The sequence below is a fragment of the Mobula birostris genome, chromosome 27 (genome assembly GCF_030028105.1).
Source record: "Mobula birostris isolate sMobBir1 chromosome 27, sMobBir1.hap1, whole genome shotgun sequence".
In the NCBI taxonomy this organism is placed as follows: domain Eukaryota; kingdom Metazoa; phylum Chordata; class Chondrichthyes; order Myliobatiformes; family Myliobatidae; genus Mobula; species Mobula birostris.
This window is the reverse complement of record NC_092396.1, coordinates 14,058,794-14,083,332: the sequence shown is the minus strand read 5'-3', so window position 1 is coordinate 14,083,332 and position 24,539 is coordinate 14,058,794. Positions and strand designations below refer to the sequence as shown.

The window sequence follows — 24,539 nt, the reverse complement described above, 5'->3', positions numbered from 1 at the left end:
GGTTTCTAGGATTACATGCCATTGTGTCACTAATTCAGAATAGTCCCCAATGCGTCATTTGCATGTGATGCAGAACAAAGCATCCCCTAAAGGACAATAATGTCTGACTACAAGTAGTATGCAGCATGTTTTGAGTTTATCGAAACATATCCAACTTCTAACTTATTATGACCTTACACTAGGATGAAATTAAACTGGAAAAAGACATTCACTAAGTTCAATATTTATCATACGTGGTATCTAATGTTCTCTTGTAGACAGGCTGCATTGATTCTTTTTAGGTGATTCAAGACAGGCAAGAAAAATAGAACTAGTAAAACTGAAGAAAATTTTGTCCAGAGCAACAAACAATCTGCTGGGGGAGCTCAGTGGGAGAAGCAACATCTGTAGGGAAAAAATGAATTGTCAATGGTTCGGGTTGAAACCCTCAGTTTTCTCTCCTTTAGAATTGTTCTTTATTTTCAGCTAATTAGTCTTTGGTTAAATTTCTAGTACTAGTAATTTTAGTTCCTAGTGCCAGAAAAATATATCTACATACCACTTCTTAGAAAATGTATGGTTGGAGAAACATGCCTTTGAAACTTTTAAAAAATTCTACTGGGCTTGTGGTTAAATCTATTTATTAAAATTAACTTATATAGGAAATACAGGTTTGTATAGCTTATATAGTTGTACTTGTAGATGCTATTAACCAAGCTCATTAGACAGTGATTTCATATATTGAAGAATATAAGAGTATCAAGATTTTGTTCAAATATTATGACATCAGAGCCAATCCATTCATTAAATGCTCTTTGGGGATAATTTGAAAATCTGAAGGAAGAAATCTTTAGGCAAGCAAAGGATTGAGTTTTCAAGGTCCAACAAAAGCAAGTTACAGGAGAAGAAATGATAGGTCCTGATTTCAATGAAGTTGAATGCAAGGAAGGAGGCAGTGTACGCAGTGCTGAATTTGCAACTTTGAAGGAACACAAGCAGGTAGGTCAGAACAGTGATAAACAAAAGCAGTGCTGGTAAAGCATAGACAATGATAAAATGACAGAAAAACCACATAGGAACTAGTCTTTTTAAACAAATTGGAACATATCTATTATATGATCCCCAAAGTTAGCCCAGCAGATTTGACGGAATCCAATAGGAATTTGAGTCAAGGACATAGCAGCACTAGAAGGCTGCGTGACTTGGACCAGGATTACTAAAAAAAAAATCCCTGAGATTGGAGACAAAATAGGTCAAAATAATAACATTAATCTCAGTCATGGAGTTATCTAATTACCTAGCAACAAAGCTAAATGAAATTGAAAACAGCATCAAACTATTTTTCTACAAATCAGCAAGTAGGTACAGATCTCAACATAAATATATGTTTCAAAAATAAAAGGAATTTCAAAAGAGGTAAATTTATAGCCACCTACCGTGGTGCAGTGCTGGGCTGCGTCACTTATGTAAAGCATTTTAGTATTCCCGGATTGTATGTGCAGCTGGGATTGTTCCCACCTCAGGTGTCATCAGGGAGAGAGAGGAGGGATCTTTTTCTCTGACTTACACAAACATAGTGCAGGATCTATAGCACACCTCACTCACATTTACTAACCAAGTCTTGGGGACAATGGAACGGTGAAACACATTGGGACAGCTTCTGTTGCTTTTCCATCTCTTCCTATCTTCCTTTTTCTCTGCCTCTTTCTCAACCCTCTCTCTTGACTGCATCTAACAACAAAACTTGGACCTCCCCTCTATTCCTCATGACTATTCAATTAACCACAAGGCAGGCCTAGACTTGCCCAGCGATGTTTGAGACTATACCATTTCAGATATGCGGTTACAGAGGGGCTTCATTAATTAAAAAGGGAATAGTTTACCTGCAGTGCTTATTAATGTTTCCTTTTTTAAACATTCAATTTTAACTACTACCAAATTCACCAATTAGGTTATACATTCTGAAATTCAGCTTGCATTTCAAGTCCATTTGGATATTGGAAAGTCTGAACCTACTGTGTTCAACCCTCACCTTGAATATCATTCTCTAGCTGCAGATGTTACCTGAGCTCTTGACATCCTAATCCCAATACTTTCATTTCCATAATATCACTTGCCTTTCAGTGGTGGCTGGAAGCCTATGTATCCGGACCTGACAATTACAAAAGTCCACTGGCTGGCCTCCACAAAACAAAATTCCTCCAAACTTTGTTGCTTGAATACTAATTTGCACCAATTGCCAATCAACTACCATGCCCATACTCGTGACTATAAACATGGTGGTTTGATTTGTTTTATGCTCTTGTCTAAAGTCTTCCCATGGCCTCACCCCACTGTACTTGATTTCTGCACTTTTCTACTTTGGGCCTGCTGGCTATTGCCTGTTATTAGCAGCTGTGCCTTCAAGTACCCAGGTCAGAAGTTTTGAATTCCTTCTCTAAATCTCCTTCTCTTATACAAAGCTTGGGTAATCTGACCTACGGTCTCCCTCTCTGGCTTAATGTAAACTAGCATCTAATTATGCACTTTGTGAAGTTTCTCGCAAGATTTTTACCTATATTATTAGCACCCATTAAGTGAAAAATGTTGTTATTGTTGGAATAAAAGTTTCACTGTGGTCTATAACAAACTAAAGTTAATGTATATGCATACATTATCCTTTTTTTAAAATATAAAATACTGCCTGATGGATCATAGGTTTACTAATTTTGATTAAATTTGATTAAACTTGTTAAAATTATTTAATACTTGTTTTATGGAAACGACTACTATAAACCTCTACCAACACTGCTATTCTTTTTATGTTAATGATTCTCTAGATTTATTTATTTGTTTATTTATTTATTTATTGAGATACATTGTGGAATGCACCCTTCCAGCCGTGCCACCCAGCACCCCCTCACCCCCGATTCAACCCTAGCCTAATCACAGGACAATTTACAATGACCAATTAACCTACCAACTGGGACGTCTTTGGACAGTGGGAGGAAAACAAAGCACCCAGAGGAAACCCACACGGTTACAGGAAGAATGTACAAACCCCTTACTGGCAGTGATTGGAATTGAACCTAGGTCACTGGTACTGTAAGGCATTGTGCTAACCACTAGACTACCATGTCGCATCATTACCTGTTTTACGTGTTGTAGACTATTACCTATAACACATAAAACATGAGAGGTCTAAATCCTTCAAGCACCACACACATTTCCTGTCATACTCAAGCCATCATATCTTAGATTTTAGCAAATTATCTTGCTGAAGTCAAATGTCACATTTCAAAACATCTGACCTGATGACAGAAATAACAGATAACCAAACCACATATTTCAGAAACAAAGGCGTTTGAACAGATTGTGTGTTTCAAAACAGGGCTGGACGTTTTGAGCAGTCATAATTGCCATGCCCGAGCTCAAAATATCAGATGCTTATACAAATACTAGGATAGGTTACTTAGACCACTTTTCCCAGGGGATATTTTACGCATCTATAAAATGGTGGAATAGCCAATAGAATTGTGGTAAAAAACCTCTGAACATAAAAGAGGCAGAGTTCTTTTTTTTTAAAAAAGGAAGCTACTACAAGCTGCAGAAAAACAAATAAAATCAGAAAATGACAGAAAGAACTGGCATCCTAACTAACAGATTACATTTTTAGTGAAATCACATTTCTTATCAAAATAAGTGATGAGTGAGATGGTGATAAATGTATTGGAAGAAATACTGACTCTTATTTGAAAAATCTAGGGGATTATTTGTATGCATGTCAGTAGATACCAGAGTCCAATTTTGATATTTTATCCATATTATGGTATTGCTTACAATACAGTTGATTCTGGTTAATTGGGACACATCAAGACCAGTTCATCTTGGCTCAGTTAACGGCTGCCCCAATTAGCTAAAGTTTCATGGAAATTGTTAAAAGGTATAAGAAAGACAAACTACTGTTTAACTGAGTAATAAATTATGCATTTAAATGAAATACAGAACAAATTAGAACACTATCAATAATACTACACAACTGTTCTGAACAGATAATGATGGAGGAAGTCAATCATTGTCACTGCCCTGTTCTTTTGATTGTAAATAAGCAAAATCAGTAGAAACACTAGTGCAGATAATGGACTAGCTTCATACAATACTTTCAACAATTGCATCCTCCAAATCTTCATTTTTATTTTAACATTCAAGATGATTGTCAATAACATCAAATTCTTCATAGATCCTAACATGCTGAAGTAGTGAAATTGATTTATTTTCATTCCCGGCTGTTTCTGGCACCTCCAAGCCTCTGTCAATGACTATGCTTGAAACCATAATGAGCAAAACAGTTCTGGATTGTCTTGCTGCTTCTTTTTCACCAACCATCAGTGACAAAAATCACTGCTTTTTGAACACAAACATATGCAACTGAAATTATTTAAAAACTGTTCACTCTAAGCATGGTATAGTGTCTAATGGCCACTGCAAGTGCACACAACTGGTGCTAGTTAGAAACTATTCAGCAACAGTCTCTTCTCCCAATTAAGTGGCATAGTGTCTCAAATAAATGAATTGAACTCCACCTACTTTCTCAATTAGTTTTTTGTTCTTTAAGAGTTCTACCAAATAAAGGCTGCCCTGATTATCAATGGCCTAATTAACTTAAATCAACTGATTATGCATCTCCTTGAATTATTTGTTGATATCCACAAACAGATTAGTTTTATAAACTTGTGACAAAAATGATACCAAGCCAAAATTCCTAGAATTTAGCTAAAATCATACAAGTTCCATTCTCAGATTCTCACCAGTTTCTCTGACTGAAATCACCATAATTACAATGTAATTCCCTGCCCAGTATGGAAAAACATCCCAAGTTAAATTCCCCCAGATTTCTGCAAGAGCAGGCTTATGGAGTAATCATGTTACCTGGGTGCCCCAACCTGGTGAGAAGAAATGTTTACATTCCTGCTGAAAATGAAACCCATACATTAAAGGGCCAATACTTTGATCATGTATTTGAAAAGAGCAAGGGTTAAAGTAGTAGCTTTTCTAATTTCTAACTACACTTAGTTCAGGTTTCATAGTCCACCCAAATTGTGAGTTAGTCAATGTCCTTCAGAACCAAGTTTCAACTGACGTAGCTCCTTAAGATAAAAATAACACGGACAATCATTGTTTTGGGTGTTACAAAATGAATATTTAGATGAGGTTGTTTATAGCCACTGAATTCCACCCAGCAAGAACTACAGTATTTAGGAAAGGAGACTATAAAAATTAAGCAAACAAAATTATTTCAGTTGAAAGCACTCAGACAAGCACTATGTTTCTCTTTCCACAGATACGGTCAGCCCTTATGAATGTTTCCAGAATTTTTGTCCACATTTCCTGTTTCTAGCATCTGCAATTTTTTTCCAATTTCAAAAACATTTTACACCATGTAATGAAGAAAGATGCTGATGTGAGATTTCATACCAATGAACTACAAATACTCTTGGAAAGTCTCCACGTGCACAGGTAAATTTTAGGCTGTATAGCCTAAAATTTAAGTCGCTAAGAAACCATTAATTCTTTAACCCTACCCCAATTTTCCTTGGCATTAATTGTTCAATTATAAACAATGAAATTTTAGATCAGAGGTTTTCGTCTGCTGACAGCTACTGTCCCACAGGATTGGGAGGGGTCACATCTGATTACTAGAGCACCTTATAATGTTAAATTTTGCTGCTGCTTCCAGTTTACACAATATTGATCAAACTTAAATTTGTACATTATTAGATCCAGAAGGTCGTGGTTGATTTCTTTTGCAAAGTTTCAATGGGGGTTGTGGCAAAAGAAACTCAGCTTCACAAGTTCAATCCCAGATGATGACGATGTTCATAATTTATAGCAAAAGAAAATATAAAAGGGCAGAAATAGTCAAAGAATGAATTTGCATTTATATGGTGCTTTCGATCACTGCAGGACATCACGTTGTTTTATAGCCACTAATTATATTTGATGTACAATCACTACTGTGATGTAAAAACATAGCTGATGATATCTGGATGGCATGACCCCTATAAACAGCAACATAAACTCATTTTTTATGAGGCTGGTTTGAGGAACAAACTTTGGTTCACTCTGAGGTTTGTTAACCAATCTACTGTTTGAGGAAAGGGAGTTTACCTTAAATATGGCACTGAAAGTTTACAGTGTTTTGCAGAGTTAAATCAGACGAAACAGTCATATCCTGTCGGATACTCAGACCACATGTGTAAAAGGCACCAATGACCATGACCTGTTCAGATTTCCCCAGTGTGTCTTGAACGGGTAGCTTCACTGCTGGTTTGCAAATTCAAGATTTTCCTGATTTTTCCTTCTTCCATCTAGATTCCTAGAGTGGCACAGTAATGTAGAAGTTGGCAGCAATCTCAAGCAGTATGTACGTTATCCCAGTGACCGTGTGGGGTTCCTCCACATCCTCTGATTTCCTTCCATCTTCTAAAGACGTATAGGTCAGAGTCAGTAAGTTATGGGCCTGCTATGTTCATGGCAGAAGCACGGCGACACTTGCAGGCTGCCCCCTGCACACCCTCAGACTGCATTGGGCATTGATGCAAACCATACACTTTACTGTGCGTTTCGATATTTTATGTACATGTGACAAATAAAGCTAATCTTTAATATAATTCAGACAACGGTAGTAGAATGATTTCAAGCGTGTATAAGGGTTTGTCAAATCTTAAAACACATTCAACTTCATACATTAAAACATAATGGGAGAAGGAAGGAGGGATAATAATATCTGACAAAGACTGGACAATAATATGGAGGTAACACACATCAAAGTTGCTGGTGAACACAGGAGGCCAGGCAGCATCTCTAGGAAGAGGTACAGTCAACGTATCGGGCCGAGACCCTTCGTCAGGACTAACTGAAAGAAGAGCTAGTAAGAGATTTGAAAGTGGGAGGGGGAGGGGGAGATTCAAAATGATAGGAGAAGACAGGAGGGGAAGGGATGGAGCCAAGAGCTGGACAGTTGATTGGCAAAAGGGATATGAGAGGATCATGGGACAGGAGGCCCAGGGAGAAAGAAAAGGGGGAGGGGGGAAAACCCAGAGGATGGGCAAGGAGTATAGTGAGAGGGACAGTGGGAGAAAAAGAATGTGTGTATATAAATAAATAACAGATGGGGTACGAGGGGGAAGTGGGCCATTAGCAGAAGTTAGAGAAGTCAATGTTCATGCCATCAGGTTGGAGGCTACCCAGACGGAATATAAGGTGTTATTCCTCCAACCTGAGTGTGGCTTCATCTTTACAGTAGAGGAGGCCATGGATAGACATATCAAAATGGGAATGGGATGTGGAATTAAAATGTGTGGCCACTGGGAGATCCTGCTTTCTCTGGCAGACAGAGCGTAGGTGTTCAGCGAAACGATCTCCCAGTCTGTGTCGGGTCTCACCAATATATAGATAGATAGATAGATATACTTTATTGATCCCGAGGGAAATTGGGTTTCATTACAGCTGCACCAAGAATAGAGCATAAATATAGCAATACAAAAACCACAAACAATCAAACAACAAAATGCAAACTATGCCAAATGGAAAAAAGTCCAGGACCAGTCTATTGGCTCAGGGAGAAAGCTACATCGGGAGCACCGGACGCAGTACATCACCCCAGCCAACTCACAGGTGAGGTGTCACCTCACCTGGAAGGACTGTCCTCCCAGTCTGCGTCGGGTCTCGCCAATATACAGAAGGCCACATCGGGAACACTGGACGCAGTATATCACAGTATCACAATAATATAGAGGTGTCAATGGAAGTGTACCAGTTCACAGAAATGGAGGGAGTTCAGGTGGAAAAACTTGATAAGATATTTTATTACACCCCCTCAGAAATCTCATTATGATAGTAACCCCACTGTCTGCTGGAGAAATTGTGGAAATCAAAATGCAAATCATTATCATATTTTCTGGGAATGCCTCGTTATCAAAGACTATTGGAGTGGGATACATAATGCCCTACAAGACATCTTTAAATGTGAAATACCCTTAGAGAGTAAGACCATATATTTTGGGTTTATACCTCAAGAATGGTTGAAAAGAGATAAATATTTAATTAATGTACTTCTGGTGGCTGGTAAAAAGACCCTGACCAGGAAATGGTTATCACAGGAGAGCCCAACTATAAATGTATGGATGGAAATTACAATGGACATTTACAAAATGGAGAAGATAACAGCATCTGTTAATCATAAGTTGGAACAATTTTATTTATACTGGAAAAAATGGTTTAACTACATAATACCTCATAGGCCTGATTTTATTCTCACACATCAATGAGTATGTTGTAAAAAAAAGATCACTCCCTACTCTGTACATAGTTCTCTTCTTTCGATTGTTCTTTCTTCCCTCTCCTTTCTATAAGTGTATACCTCAGATAAATATTATGTGGAGATTTGTGACAAATATGATTATATGATATATATATGTATATCTGTGTGTGTGTGTGTGTGTGTATGTATATATATGTACAGTGTCTGAAATACATCTTGTGGAAATGTTTGATGATGAAATTCAATAAAAAATAAATTACAAAAAAAAGCTAATCTTTAATTTTTTTTTACTATACTGTATGTCCTGTTTGAGTATCCAAAATGTTTCAAGGAAAACAAGTAGTGAGGTTGAAAAATTACGGAATATCTATGATGCCATCTATATCTCTATACTGTACAAGGCTGCATTGTGACAAACAATTATGACAGCAATACTGGAAAATACTGAAAGCATAAATAAGGGTTCTAGTGATCTCAGATACTGCAGAATTTAGTTGGGCATCTAGATATTTGGAATGAGTATTTAGAGCCTGGGCAAGCACCACTGGGCATGAAGTACACCAGTATCAAAGCTATTATGCAATATACATCTGTTAATGAAAATGATTCTAGGATTGAATGGCTTGTCATATTTCAAGCATTTGAATGTTCTGGGCCTGTACTCACTGGAAATCAGAAGAATGAGCGGTGACCTCAATGACAACTATCGAATGGTGAAAGACCTTGACAGAGTGGATATGGAGAGGATGTTTCCTATAATGGGAGAGGCTAAGAATAGAGGGCACAGCCACAGAATAGAGGGGTGTCCTTTTAGAACAGAGATGAGGAGGAATTTCTTTCACCAAAGAGTAGTGAATCTGTGGATTTCTTTGCAACAGGCAGCTGTAGAGGCCAAGTCTTTATGTATATTTAAGGCAGATGTTGATAGATTCTTGATTTGGTCAGAGCATGAAGAGATACAGGGAGATGGCAGGAGATTGGGGCTGAGAGGAAAATTGGATCAGCCACGATGACATGGCGAAAAAGGCTTGATGGGCCAAGTGACCTAATTCTGATCCTATATCTTATGGTCTTATCAGCATTCTGGCTTGCTGCACAATACAAGGGATGATGGCTTTCTTCTTTAAGCTTTTAACCAAACAGGAAGATATGGCAGATGGCCTTGAAAGGACAGCATTAGAAAATATCATATTTGGTAATAATATTTGCCTTCTCACCAGTGTCTAGGAAATGTACCTGCCAATATCTATATACTTGCCATTACTTGCTGGCATACCTTCTTTTAATATCTTTATTTGACACCTTTCCTTTCAACTGTGCATCTAATTAGCTCTCCTAATTCTTCCATTGCTACTTGGTATCCATTTTTCTAAGAAGTGCTAGGGAATGTGAAAGAGAATCAGTTACAGGGATACAAGTAAGGGAATACAACTGATGGGAGAGTCGTGAGAGCTGATGTCATTAATGTCTTTCTTCTATGTCAGAACAAAAGAAGAATTTGATCGTTCTGGATAGAGAATCAAATTCATATCTTTCTCATTTTATATCAGAAGATAAAGAAACTTTAACAAAATAATATCCTTTGAGGATAACAAACATATTAGCCTTAATGTCTGAAGAATTTAATCCCACTGAATATCGCAAAGTTGTTCATTCTAATCCTACAGTAGGTTATTTATACAATAACTTCTTTTTATTACTAGGTGACTGGTATTAAAAATGAAAATCTGTCAATTTAAAGCTAAACAGTAAAGTTCTGGTTTATGACTTAATCCATACTGGCCAACTAGTCAAACAATCTGCCCTTCATTATTTTCTTCCTGAAATCTCTCCATAGTAGTTCTGCACCTTGACCAATCTATATCCAGTTTTGGACTGGTGATAACTTTTGGGTATCAGTCTGACATACGAACTGTCCATTTTCCTCTGTCGATAATTCCTGACCCACTGAGTTCCTGCAGGAGGTTGTTTTACTGTCTCAGGTTCCAGCATCTGCAGCTTCTTATGTCCCCATGAACCCTGATTCATGACTTTTTTTGTGACATAGCCTAACTGAGATTGCGCTGAAAGGCAAAACACCTTTTTCAAGTCAGCATCACTAAAGTACAATCAAATATTACATACCAATCCATCTTTTCTTCAGTCAGAAAGGAATTACTACAAGGGGCTGAACATCCCCAAGTCAGTCTTTGGAGTGTGAGAAGAAACTGGAGCACCTGGAGGAAACCAATGCAGTCACAGGGAGAACATACAAACTCCTTGCAGGCAGTGGCGTGAATGGAACCCAGGCCGCTGGTACTGTACCAGTGATCCGGGTTCAAATGATAGTTGCAAGAAATAAAGGTAATTGTAATGACAGCTAGACTAATGGAAAATCAAATTCTATTTTAACTTCCCGACTTTCGGCACTTCTAGGGATCACTTGAGCCTCTTGAGTCGTAACATTTGCCCTGAAACTTAAAGCTGCTTTCTTCTGGTCATATATTCAATCTAAAATTATACTCAATGGTGCCCTCTAGTGACACACTGGGAAAATATAACAGGAGTAGACAGGGTGAAGACACAGCAGCAGAATTAGGCCATCTGGCCATTGAATCTGCTCTGCCAATTGATCACACCTGATTTATTATCACTCCCTGTAATCTTTGACATCTTCACTAAGTACCTATTAACCTCTGCTTTAAATACATGCAATGATTTAGTTTCCAATATTTGGACACCAAATATCAATGGAAAAATTAGGAGAGCTGATTAAATGTATAGTTGAAAGAAAATATTTCAAGCAACTTAAACAAGGATATTAAAAGAAGAGATGCCAGCAAGAAATGTCAGAATCTAAGGATAAGCCATCTAAAGTCCTTCCAATAGATAGTGTAATGGAAAGAGAATTGGATGCCCAGGAAGTGCACCTCAGATGGTTGTAGTAGAAAGGATAAGGAAAACAGTACAAAGAAGTTACAAGTGAAGGGCAGCTTAGAACATCAAAGGATCATTAGATGATGATGAATATCTGGAATTTAACAGACACAAACACAATAGGATGTGCTGGCCAAGTCTTAACTCTAAATAAAGCAAACAATGAAGGCATTATGCATGACTTGACTATTGTAAATTGGAAAATATATATTTAAAGAATTAATATATAGCTTGCATGTAATATATAAGGAAAAAGAAAGCAGGAAACATAGTCCAGCCCTACTTATCAAGACGATAAAGATATCATTAAATCAAAGAAAAAGCCTTATAAAGTTACCAACAAACAGCAGATTTAAGGACTATGCTTGTTATCAGAATTCAGCAAAGGAGGGCCAAAGTATCGATGAAGATGGAAAGAAAAATAACTTAAAGCTTAAAAAAATCCTTAAAACAAAAAAAAAGTCTGTAAAAAATTCTATGAACTATACAGATAAAAGATTAATCTGTTATTGTAGGTCTCTTACAGACTAAGTCAACTCCAGATAAATTAACCTCTTCTGCGTCTCTATTCACAGAAAATCACTTGTGGCAACCGGAGTATTAAAGGCCTAAGTTAACGAGGAGCTCAAAGAAATTGGTATAAGTTTAAATAAAAATGAGTATTGGAAAAATTATTAGGACTGAAAGGCAATGAATCTACAAGCCCGGATGATCTGCATCCTAGGATTTTAAGGGTGCTGACTTCAGAGAGGGTAACTGCAGTAGCTGTGCATTTCCAAAATGTTGTAATAGTTTCAATAGATATGAAGGAGGCAAATCTAATTCAACCATTTAAGAAAGGCAAACGCTGGGTACTACACACCAGTTTGTTGCTGGAAGTGTCAAAATTCCTACTGGGATTGGGCACACTCAACATTAATTTACTAAAGCAAAAATAACAGAATTGTTGAGTTTGTTTGAGGTTATAATATGCACAGTAAATAAGGGGAAAACAATGAATATGTTGTATTTGGATTTTCAGGCAGTCTTGAATTAAATGCTATATAAGAGGTTGCTAAGCTAAATTTTTACATTATATTCTATCGCCATATACTAAGCATATGGCTGATAGAATATAAAAATGTGGAAATGTATGCTGATAAAATATAAAAATGTGGAAAAGTATGAGGCGATCCACTTGAAGGGGGTTAATACAGTAGAGTAGAATGAAAACTGGTTATTAGACAAAAAATAAAGAAAGAATAAATATAAACACAAGGGATTCTGCAGATGCAGAAATCCAGAGTAACACATACAAAATGCTGGAGTAAGACAACAGGTCAGGCAGCATCTACGGAAATCAATCAACAATCGACAGTTCAGGTACAGACTCTTCATCAGGGCTGCAAAGGAAGGGGGAAGATGCCAGAAGAAGATCGTGGGGAAAGGGGAAGGAGGAAAAGCTTGATGGTGATAGGTGATGTGGCTATGGTAGCGAGTCTGTGTAAGCACATGAAGATTTGGAAGTCAGCAGAGATCACAGCAGGGGAGCAGTGAGTGAGTCTCACAGAACTGCAGTCGGAGTAGATTTAAACTTCTTCAGGGTAAGCACATATGGAATAAATATGTTATTTTTTTTCAGCAAGCTGGGACAAATGGGTGCCATGGGTTTGCTACTGGAGAATTTGGATGAAGTGATCAAATTGTAATTGAACATGATCAACTTTGGTGAAGATACAAAGCTGACTGGCAGTATAGGCAATGAGGAAAATGCAGAGAAACTTCATGAGCATTTAGGTAGGGTAAATGGATTACAGAGCATATGGTTGATAGAATATAATGTGGAAAAATATGAGGCCATGCACTTCAATAGAAAAAGAATTAAAAGGCATGGTATTTAAAAGATTAGTGAAAGGAACATTCAAAAAGACATGAATGCCTTACACAAATATCATTCCAAGTTATGAGCAGATGCATCAAGCAGTTACGAAGGTTGTAAGAGGATTTGAGTATAAGATTAGCGATGTCTTGCTCTAATTATATAAGACTCTCGTGAGACTGTATTCTGGAATATTGTGTGCAGCACTAGTCTCTCTATCTAAAAATGATATACTCTTGATAGAGGGATACAACAAAGACGTGGGATCGATAGTTTGATAGATTTTTAAATTTTAATGGAATAAGGGGATATAGGGCTATTGCAATAAAGGGACACAAGCATTTATTTTTAAGAGTATGAATGGAATGGCTTAGTATGAATGGAATAGCTCACTACATCAAATAATACCGTTGCGTATTGGGGGAAACAGCAATCATCAACACATTTTATTGAATTGCCGAGCAGTCATGAGGGCCCTAAAGACTTAATCCTGTTTCTGCTATGTTCTTATGTCATCTATCTTTGTAGACTATGAGATATACATTGATATCAAATTTTAAATAACAGACAGACAATATATTTCAAGTAGAAAAGATTAATGTTGTAACTGAATTTGTCTCGCCTGGCCAAGGGCTGCTCAGTGCCAGTTGTAGAGTCTTTCCTGTTGGATTAAATGTTTTCATTCAAAGCAAAAAGCAAAATCAAATTAAGTCTTAAGAACAAAGTATTCTGCATTTTATAGACAGTACTTTTAAAGCATTGTTTGTCCTGCGGCACCATCCAAAAGCAGTTTAACCTCTTCATTAAACATTAAGAGCCCATTCAGTATTCAGCTGCCTTAGTTTCTGCCGCATATGGTGTAACTGATCTCTAAGCTGTCAGGCTTGGCTTGGTACATAATTAGTGAATCAAAAGATGCTTTGCTTCTGTTGTGTTCGTCATTCTACTTTCCCCTAGGTCAAGACTATTGGCACACACAGATTCCCTCCATTAAATGAGCTTTTGGTGGGAACAAGGAATCGAGGAGGGAAAAATTCCCATTTAGGAGGGAATCAGAGTTTAATTAAAACAAATGAATGATTTTCATTATATGCTTCTCAAGCGATATTACTGTTCAGTAATGCATAATGCAATATAAAAAGGCACCACTGACAAAGATTTCTTCAAAGGTTGACAAAAAGCCCACTGATCAATCACTAAAAATTTCAGGAAAAATCCCCAGAATGTTACTTCCAGCTTTTCATTGATGAAAATTGTTATGACAATGGAGGCTTTATAAAAGTGTATAAAATACTAATCAGGATGATGTAACATTTGTATCTTCTACAGTTTCACATATAGCTAGCTACAAATACCTCTGAGAAAATATGACAGAAAGAAAATCATTTCAAATTACAGAGAGCTCTTCAAATCCTGTAATGCACAGAATATCAGTTCTGCTACCAAAGTAACTACATAAATTACATGGCATGCAACTGCAGGATTTGGTCAGTGACAGATTAATGACTAGAACTCCAATGTCAAGCAGGCTTTAGATGATCTGAGTAATGGGATCAACATGCACTAAACAGCGCATCCTAATGCCTTCACCATCATTTTGGGAGATTTTAACCAGGCCAGTCTGAAAAAAATCACTAAGCAACTACCATCAACAGATCACTTGCAGTACCAGAGGAAACAACACTCTGGACCATTGCTACACCACCATCAAGAATGCCTACTGTGCTATTCCACGCTCTCACTTCGGGAAATCTGATTACCTGGCTGTACTCCTACTCCCTGAGTATGGGCAGAGACTGAAGACTGCAGCACCGGCAGTGAGGACTAAGATGGTATGGACAAGGGAAGCACAAGAGCACATACAAGACTTCTCTGAATCGGTAGACTGGACTATGTTCAGGGACTCATCTTCGAACCTGGATGAGTATGCTGCAGTTGTTACTAACTTCATTAAAACCTGTGTGGATGAGTGTGTGCCCACAAAGACTTACTGTACATTCCCAAACCAAAAGCTGTGGATGAACCAGGAGGTACATCGTCTGCTGGAGGCTAGATCTGTGGCATTCAAGTCTGGCAACCCAGGCCTGTACCAGAAATCCAGGTATGATCTGCGCAGGGCTATTTCAAGGGTGAAGAGACAATTTTGAACGAGGTTGGAGGCAACATTGGATGCATGGCAACTCTGTCAGGGTCTGCAAGGCATTACTCCTTCTATGCACATTTTGAAAGGGAGAACACAAGTACAGCTGTGAAGATCTCTGCTGCACCTGATGACCCTGTGATCCCCGTCTCAGAGGCCAATGTTAGACTGTCTTTAAAGAGAGTGAACCCTCGCAAGGCGGAAGGTACCAATGGAGTACCTAGTAAGGCTCTGAAAACCTGTGTCAACCATCTAGCAGGAGTATTCAAGGACATTTTCAACCTCTCACTGCTAAGGGCAGAAGTTCCCACTAGCTTCAAAAAGGCAACAATTATCATCATCATCATCATCAGGTGCCGTGCCCAGTTTGAGCTTTGACTGCCATGGCCCACACACTCCTGTTTTGGGTCAAGTGGATCAATTCATTGGTATTCATTTCTAGTTCTTTGGCTGCTGTCTCCAGCATCATTTGTCTTTGTCTTCCTCTTGCTTTCTTCCCTTCAATCCTTCCCATAATTACTGTAAATTCTAACTCCTCTTTCCTAATCATATGTCCAAAGAAGTTACATTGCCTTTTCATGATCTCATACATGATTTCTCTTTTTGTGTTTGCTCTGTTCGTGACATCCTCTTCAGATATTCGTTTCATCCATGATGTTCTTTACACTTTATTCTACATTGTTATTTTTCTTACCTTATCTGCATTGAGGGTCTAATGGTATTGAAGAAAAATAGTGAAATCCAAAGAATCCTTTACAACTTCCTGGTTGTATAGAGGCCAAAGATAGCATCGATCAAAATCTCTCATACTGATATTAACAAACAGGACAGATAGTCTCTGGTACCTTCCTGTGTGTATCCCTGAGATTCCATTCTCTTTGCAATGCCATAATAACTTGCAGCAACTTCTACTAAGTCTCACGAGCCAGCCTAACATCTGGCCTGTTATTCAATCATCTGATGGAGTGTACAACCAAAAAATGCTCATAAACTTCACCTACGACAAAATATCATCTGGCAAAAAAGTATTTCCACTGTTCTTTAAAACTTCAGATGCTGTATGTACTGCAAGATGATCTTTGAGAATATCATTTGAAGCATTCTTGGTAAAAGTTGAACAAAATAGATGACAGCAGACAACCTTTTTCTTTTGTGAAATACATGTAGATATTGCACAGCTTTAGAAAATGGATCTAGGAGATGGTGCCACATCTTTAGATCAGTTCAAGATTTGATCACTTACACCCGCACTTTTCTCTACATTCAAGAAGTTGTGGGAAATATAAAGATGTATACTTTGATAAAATAAATAAAAGCCCTGCAAGCTAGAGTTTCACCAGAATTTATCATACTTTATAATGTTGTACAAAATGACTGATGGTCAGTTGGCAGGTGGGAGAGGGGGTGTTAGATCTGGTAGTCAGTAGAAAGATTGATGGTAAGGGATTGAAGGCATTATCATGAAGGGGAAGAGGTGTTGTGGTGGCTGTGGGATAGGACCGGTAGTCATGAGAAAGGCTGCAATTGTTGTCCAAAAAATGTTAAAGAGTAGGTTTCATAATCAGGAGCAAAATTGATAGTTAATCAGCATAGTTGTTGTGTACAAAAAGACAGAGGTTGTTGGGCTAAAGTTGTGGAATTTGTGTAGCTTGTTCCTCTACACCAGTGGTTCTCAACCCTTTTTTATGCCATGGACCAACACCATTAAGGGGTCCGCGAACCCCAGGTTGGGAACCTCAGCTTTACATCATCCATATTTTAGATATTTCAAACCAATTTATGAATTATCAATTCATTTATCCAAAATAATATTGCTTATTCTTCTTGAGATTCATCACAACATTGTAAATGCCAAACAATGAATATCTCTTTTTTTACAACAGAGGAAAGGGTTTGATTTCCAGTATCAGCCAGCTGGCATACTATAATCCAAAATTATGACAGTTACACTCCACAATACAAAATTTCTTGATCATTATTCCATTACTAATCCACACAAAATGAAGTAAAATGAGATAGCTTAATTAAACTCACCATCACAGATTCATTCATGTCCCTCATCTGAAACACATCCATGCAAACTTCAGTTCGATTTTGTGACAAGTTTGGCACAGCCTCATTGCTGCTGGAGAGGTTGGTTTGTGGGATATCAAAGTATGTACTGTCTGGTTCTCTGAAACAAATAATTTCCATAGCTCACCAAATGCATTTCAATGGAATCAATCACAATTTCAGATATGCCAACTCTATTTCTTCATTATTTGGTGAGAAGCATGTAAAGAGCTGTTTTAATTGTAAGGATGTAAGAGATTTTTGCAGAACAAAACTTTTCCATGCCATTTTTCTGAATGCTTGGAAATCCAATTTCTTTAGTTTCAGTCATTTGACATTGGCATCAATAACTCACAGGTCAGATATGGGACAAGAAATCAACATTTCCTTTATTGGAATGCACAATGCTTCTCATTCTCAATCTCAGAATCCTACCACTTCACTTTAATGGCAGTTCTGATTTTCTACAATTAGCAGTTTCCATGCCTGAAATTTCTATTCATATTTTAATGCGGTTTGTTTCAGTCCTGACGAAGGGTCTCGGCCTGAAACATCGACTGTACCTCTTCCTAGAGATGCTGCCTGGCCTGCTGCGTTCACCAGCAACTTTGATGTGTGTTGCTCCAGTCACTGATATTAGGCAGAGGACATTTCCATTTCATTAGTTGGTGCCGAATTATGAACAAAATTCTTGTGGGGGATATAGTAATATTAATAAAGATTTTGGTGTTTGTATAAGAGCCTGGCCTTCTATGGATAGTTATACTGTAAAGAAAATTGAAGGTGCTAAATTGTACCAGATGATTTTTTAAGTAAATGTTACACATAATTTATTCTATTATGTCATAACATGCAAAAGGCAACTTTCTAGTCAGTACATTTTATTTCCTATTCCCATTTAAAATTAGGATCACTTTTAGCAGAAATGCAACTCCATTTTATCCCTCTGAAACAGTAAGTGAATAAGGACAATTCCCTTGACAAAAAAGGAGACAAACTTTGGTTTCCTGATTCAGAATCAAGATTCTTGAATCAGACTAATTTTCCTGAATCAGACTAAAATTTGGAGACACAATAATTCATGACACATTACAATAGGAATGGCACAGTGGGAAGAGTTGGTACTCTCACAGTTCCAGTAACCAGGGTTCAGACCTAACCCCTGTTGCTGTTTTTGTGGAATTTTCATGTTTACTCATAACTGCATTGGTTTCCTCTGGGTGCTCCACCTTCACACATCCCAAAATGTGTTGGTAGGTTAATTTGCTACTATATGTTATCGTTGGATAGTAGAATTAGGGAGAGATAATGGACATGTGAAAGGTCTCATTTTGTTCCATTACTATTGAGACACATTATCACCAATTCCTAACCAGCAGAAAGGAGCTAGTTGACTAAAGAAGATGGGGCCTAGGTAGTGAGCATCTTGTGGGGTTGTTTATTGTAAATCACTCTCCTTGGCGAGTAGCCACTTTCCTTCGCTCTTTCTCCTCTAATATCTCTCTCACCCTATTTGTTCCCCTAACTCTGATACAGTTTTCATTTTTACTGCTATTTTAAACTAAAGCTGCCTATCCCCCAATCATGGTTTCTTTATTTTTTCCACAGTAAGTTACTGAATCAATTCTCAAATTCTCTCTTCATGTAGGTACCCAATTCACATTTCAAGTTCAAGTTCAATTGTCATTCAACCATACACACAAATACAGCCAGATGAAACAGTGTTCCTCTGGGGCCAAGGTGCAAAACATAGAACCACAGTCACACACAGCATGGAATCCAGTGACACACAGCACAGAATCCAGTGACACACAGCTAGCTCTGATGCCTCCTTCCTCAGTGGCCGTAACAGGCAATCCCAAAGCATAGATGAGGCCTAGTCTGTGCCACAACCGAGGCCACACAGTGCCCCCACCATCGGTTTCACCAATAAACCAGTGAATCGGACTCACAGTATTCTACATTACCCATGTCTAACAGGGTCTTGCAATCACAACAAAAACGTCCAAGTTAACCATCCCGATCCACTGGACTTGCACTGCTTCCACGTGCCGCTGATACCTTCCTCCCTAGGTAAAGCAGGGAATTTGGTGCGCAACAATTCTAGCTCCATCCCTATCCAGCTAGTGGGATAGACCTGTAGTACTTAACGTCCTTGATAACCAGCAGTGTCTTGTGATCGTGAAAAGGACGTAAAGGACGAACAATTATACCTTTGGCTGGACCCAGAGAGGCACTGCGTCTGAGCGCATCACCTTCTCACCAGAATTACCAGATTTATGGTCACCTCTATCAACTTTGTAACCCCATCTGTTCTCACTGTTCCTAATGTCTCATCACAATAAAGTCCTAAGTTGACCTCTACCCATATTGGTCTCCCGTCTCACAACTCTACCTCAACTGAGCCACCAGTAGAAAGCAAACTTCAAACAGGAATTCTAAGCCTCCGCTGCTAGACCTTTGGTCCTTTATTCATCAAGACAATATATTCAATCATAAATCTGCTCAACCACCACATCCTCACCTCCACCTTTGATGGCTGAGTTTACATTAAAACTATTACTGATCAGAACCTAGAACGTTGACCCTGTTCTATTAACTCCAAACAACGTAAACTTCGGTAGATAGGTTGAACAGGTCATCTGCTTTCAGTGCTTGATCAAGCTAGACAACATAAAGAGTTAATGTTACCTGCACAAACTGCTCACCATTCCAAAATAATCCCTAAATCTTAGTTCTTTTATCAAGCACAAACCACTTTCTTATCTCCCTAGCTCCCACTAGCTCATTATCCCAACTAGTACAAAGAGCTCATTTATCTTACTGTCACTAAGTCTGAGATCATCTGCCTCTGTTGTTTCCTTGCCTCAGTTACCTCTTCTTCCTTAGTTTCTCATACACATGCTGAATGTCAGAATCTGGCCATCACCAGCATTATGATCATTGATATTGTGATGGTGATTTGCCTTCCTGAACTGCTGCACTCCTTCTGGGGAAGGTGCTTCCATTGTGTTGTTGGGACACAGGCCTCCCTGAGTTCATCTTGTCTATAAGGGTCAATGCCTGCTCCCTTGACCATAGCCTCACCAAACTGCTAACCATCCAACAAACCTTTCTTGTTCCACTTGTAAATTCTGAACTGTTTTTACCCTCCAGGTATGCACCCTTTTCCTTTCAATCTGTCCTCAGTGCACCTCTCCAGAAGAAACCAACTCTTGACTCTCCATCCTTGCAAATCACTGTTCATTTTCAATTTTCTTTTCCTCTTTAAAGTCCTTAAATATGCTTTCCATCAAAAGCATCTTCAAGGATGGCTAAGATTTTGCAGCAGATAAGTATGAATATTGTGTAGAAGGACCACTGCTTTACTGTTTTTGATTCTATCTTATAATTACAAAAACAAAACAATTGCACACTTACAAACTACTCCAGAGGTGTTCAAATGTAGGACCTTCATCTGCTGGGGAAGACTGAGCCATCTTGGATATAGGATGGTCCAGTGATGGGTAAAGAACCCTGCAACCGAAAGAAACATACATTTATAAACACAATCATAAATTGCTAGAACTGTTTTTGATTAATTTTGATTGCATTTGTATTCAGCTACCTAAATGAAGCTTAATAATTGTTTAAAAAATATTGTTGGTGCAACAATTCATACTACACTCAGTTCAAGATTCAAAATCCCTCCATATAATTGTTCAGTTTTATGTTAAATTCTGTAGTCTTTGTTTCTCTTACTTTGTTTAATGGATCAATCGATTCCTATATTGTTGACTAATCTTTCAAGTCCTTTAAATCTAACATTTTAGAAATTAACAGTTTGATTGAAACTGTGGGAGAACAACCTAAATCACTGTTCTCCCATATACACCAGTACAGGCACAATAATATTCATGTCAACATGACACATATCAATTCAGAAAGCCTTAATAAGGTATGTACTCATATTAGGCACATATCAATGTACTAATAGCAAGAGGTGCATTAAACTGCTGACATATTAAGCTTAACTCAGCTGGCAGAAAAAAGCAGGTAACAGAGCTTCAAATACCAATGTGATAAGGTCAACCTTCTCTAATACTCTTACTGGTAGGTCCCCCTGGTAGTCCCAGTGCCAACAAAAAGCATTTGAGTAGCTCACTTCGGCTATGCATAGGCTCAAATTGACAAGGAGGTTCGTAAACAGAATATCTTCATCCCAAATTTTCCTATCCTTTGCTGGTACTCTCATGTTCTTGTATACAGTAGTACCACATATTCAACAAAGGTAATGTTAAGTAAATCAATTGTCCTTAATGATTTAATTATAATGCAAACATACTGAATTATTTTCAGCTGACTAACTAAAGCTTAACATGTGTTAAATGCAGTTGATGAATGTATCCACGGCACATCAAGACCAAAGCTGTATTCGCCACTCTTCCTTTAGCATACACAAATTAAAATGATTTAATCACTGAAACATATGAAAACAAAGAGCTCATCTGTTAACCACATTAAGGATTTTTTCCTCAATTGTTAGTTTGCACTCAGAAGCAAGCACTGTTTTTTGTCCCGCACACTACAGGTCTGATTCTTAGTGAGCTCAGTTGGGGTGGTAGTAATCATCTATTAGTTTGTCTCCATGTCAGGGACTCTAACTCCTTATCTCAACCCAACAACCTTAATGAAAGTGTATTTGTCTGGATAATAGGGAATGCGGAATTGGGTATGAGTATGATGACTGTCCTGTCACAGCTAATCAATTAATACAGGCCAACTAAAGCGGCCTTGTCAATTAATTGAGTGCACAAAGCAATCTGTACTGTCAGAACTGCACTACAACGTGGATCAGTGCCCTCAGGAAGAACAAATAGATTGAAGCAAAGGAATGTGGTTAGGCCTTAATGGAAGTCTATAAATAGTAGCTGATCAAATCAACAGACACTAAGATAAATTATGAGGAATTAGATAGTGGTGAACACAGCAGGCCAGGCAGCACCTTGAGGAAGAGGTACAGTCGACGATTCAGGCTGCGACCCTTCTTTAGAACTGACCTCTTCCTAGAGATGCTGCCTGGCCTGTTGCATTCACCAGCAACTTTTATGTGTGTTGCTTGAAATTCCAGAATCTGCAGATTTCCTCGTGTTTGAGGAATTAGATCTCTCATTTTAATCAGTGCAGAAACTACAAAATTCCTTAGCACTAATATGGAAGGAAAATACCATCACTGACCCAGGTAATTGGATGAATCTACTCCAAAATCATGCCTACATTAAAAAAGATACCTACTGTTTTTCAACAGAAGCTAAATCTCACTCAGGAAGTATGAGTTAAACAGTCATCTCTGCTAATTTGTAGCTCTTCTTTACATGTGGTTTCTGCAAGTGACCTTTTTTGGAAATACTCCATTGTAGGATCATTTTGTATACGGATAGAAAAGTAGCTATCATGAAGTGAAACCTCCAAGAATTGCAGGAATTAAACTGAAAGGTGTTGCAATATATTAGAGGGAATTTGATGATCGTGAAGCCGGTGCTGCCAAATGTTAAGTTGTAGGTGAAAACCTACATTTCTCCACATGGACCACTGTAGAGATACAAAGGTGACAAAGATAGTTTTTCCAAAGGGAAGGAGAATCAGGAAGCTGGACTACAAGTGTCATTTGTGTTTAAGTGCTTCATTGATTTGAACAGAAAGAAAGACCTGCATTTAGAAAGCACCATAACATATTTTGGAAGCATCATTATATCATAAGATGGAAGGCAATAATTGTTAACATCCAGTCAGCAGAATCCTACAAATAACACTGAGATAAATAATTACCTTTGCTAACTTTAAAATGATTTTGGTTTAAAGAAAGTGTTTATTACGCCCCTGGAAGATTTACTTGCTCTTCTTTAAATAATGGCATGGAATCTTTACATCAGATGAAGTTTAATATTATATCCAAGGGGGTATTTACTCTGAAAATGCTGCGTTATGTCACCAATGCACTGGGAAGTTGACCATATTTAAGTCTTCAGGGCCAAAACTGGGCTCAAACCTACAAGGTCACAGCAAAGAGCTTTAGATCAGGGTTTCTCAACCAGTGGTCCATGGACCCCTTGTTTAGTGGTTTTGGTCCACGGCATAAAAAAGTTTGGGACTTCCTGCTTAGGTTGATGGTTTGCTATTAAATTGATACAGTTAACAAAGCCCTAAAAATCTGCAAAAAATGAATTATATCAGTCTATCCAGGAAATTTCATAAGCATTTGTTAATGCTTTTCATGTAAATTATCATCTGTGAAAGCTTATGTACAATGCACACATTTACTCTACATACCACTTGTTTCAATGCAAGTTATTATTTCCAATGGGACGCTAGAGGGCCTCAGTATGTGACTATTAAATCACATAGACATCCAGAGAAAATGTAATCTTTGCCAAATATACGTGCCCAAACTTGCCTGAAATGCACGTATCACCTTTGATCTGCCACCTTCCATCTGTTCACATCAGCCTCCAGGGACTGAGATGAATGAAACATTGCTACACACCTGAGCCCAAATAAACCTCAATTGGAAGTGTATGAGTAAAGCTAGATACTCTGCCAAAGCTGGCTTTACAACTGCATCAACAAAAGAGATTCAATTCTTCTTTGCATTACTAATCCACTGCAACTTGTGGAACCTTTGCAAGATCAGCCATTTACCCTTATAATGCAACAGTGTCACAGATGCCAGTTCCTCCATTTGCCTTGTAAATAAGACATGCCCAGTTTCTGCAATTTCTTTTGGCATTTGCCTTTGGTCTACTGTTGCTAGTGACAAACATAAAAAACAGACTTTAAAAGATTTCAATGGCTGTCGTACAAGAAAATGATTGGCAAAAGTTAATGTGAATCTCTAACAGAATGAGACAGAAGAAATTACATTAATTGGAAAGTAAGCCAGATAAATTACACAAATATTTTCTGTCTGTCTTTACAACACAAGATTCAGAAAACATCCTGAAAATTGTAAAGAAAGGTGAATTAAAGAAATTAATGTAAGTAGAACAATGGAGTGAAGATATTAGGGACTGAAAACTGAGAAATCCACAAGATATGATGACTAGTTAGAGGACATTTAGAAAAAAATGATAGGATTGAGCAGAATTAACAAGGATTAATGAAAGAGAAATTATATCTGACAAATATATTGAGATTGTAACTAGCAGAATTAATGAGGAGGAATACAATGGACTTTCAGGGGAACTTCAATTACTTGCCACAGAAAATCTAATTTAACAAAAGTTGAGTCCATAAGAGGATAATTAAGGTTCTTG

At 37.9% G+C, this 24,539-nt stretch overlaps 1 protein-coding gene across 8 annotated transcripts in view; it reads right to left on the bottom strand.

The window, feature by feature from the left end:
- The window catches only part of tp73 (tumor protein p73), a 213,708-nt gene that overhangs the window by 105,510 nt on the left and 83,659 nt on the right, over positions 1 to 24,539 (bottom strand). For 7 of the 8 annotated variants that reach the window (XM_072244921.1, XM_072244924.1, XM_072244925.1 and 4 more), the window contains exons 2-3: positions 20,668 to 20,763; positions 17,230 to 17,368 (exon numbers count right to left, since the gene is read on the bottom strand). In XM_072244921.1, coding sequence (XP_072101022.1) covers positions 17,230 to 17,368; positions 20,668 to 20,726 — 198 coding nt within the window. In that variant the 5' untranslated portion in view covers positions 20,727 to 20,763. Of the gene's footprint in view, positions 1 to 1,415; positions 1,694 to 17,229; positions 17,369 to 20,667; positions 20,764 to 24,539 lie in introns of those variants that run through there. The other variant, XM_072244923.1, reaches the window with a different exon arrangement.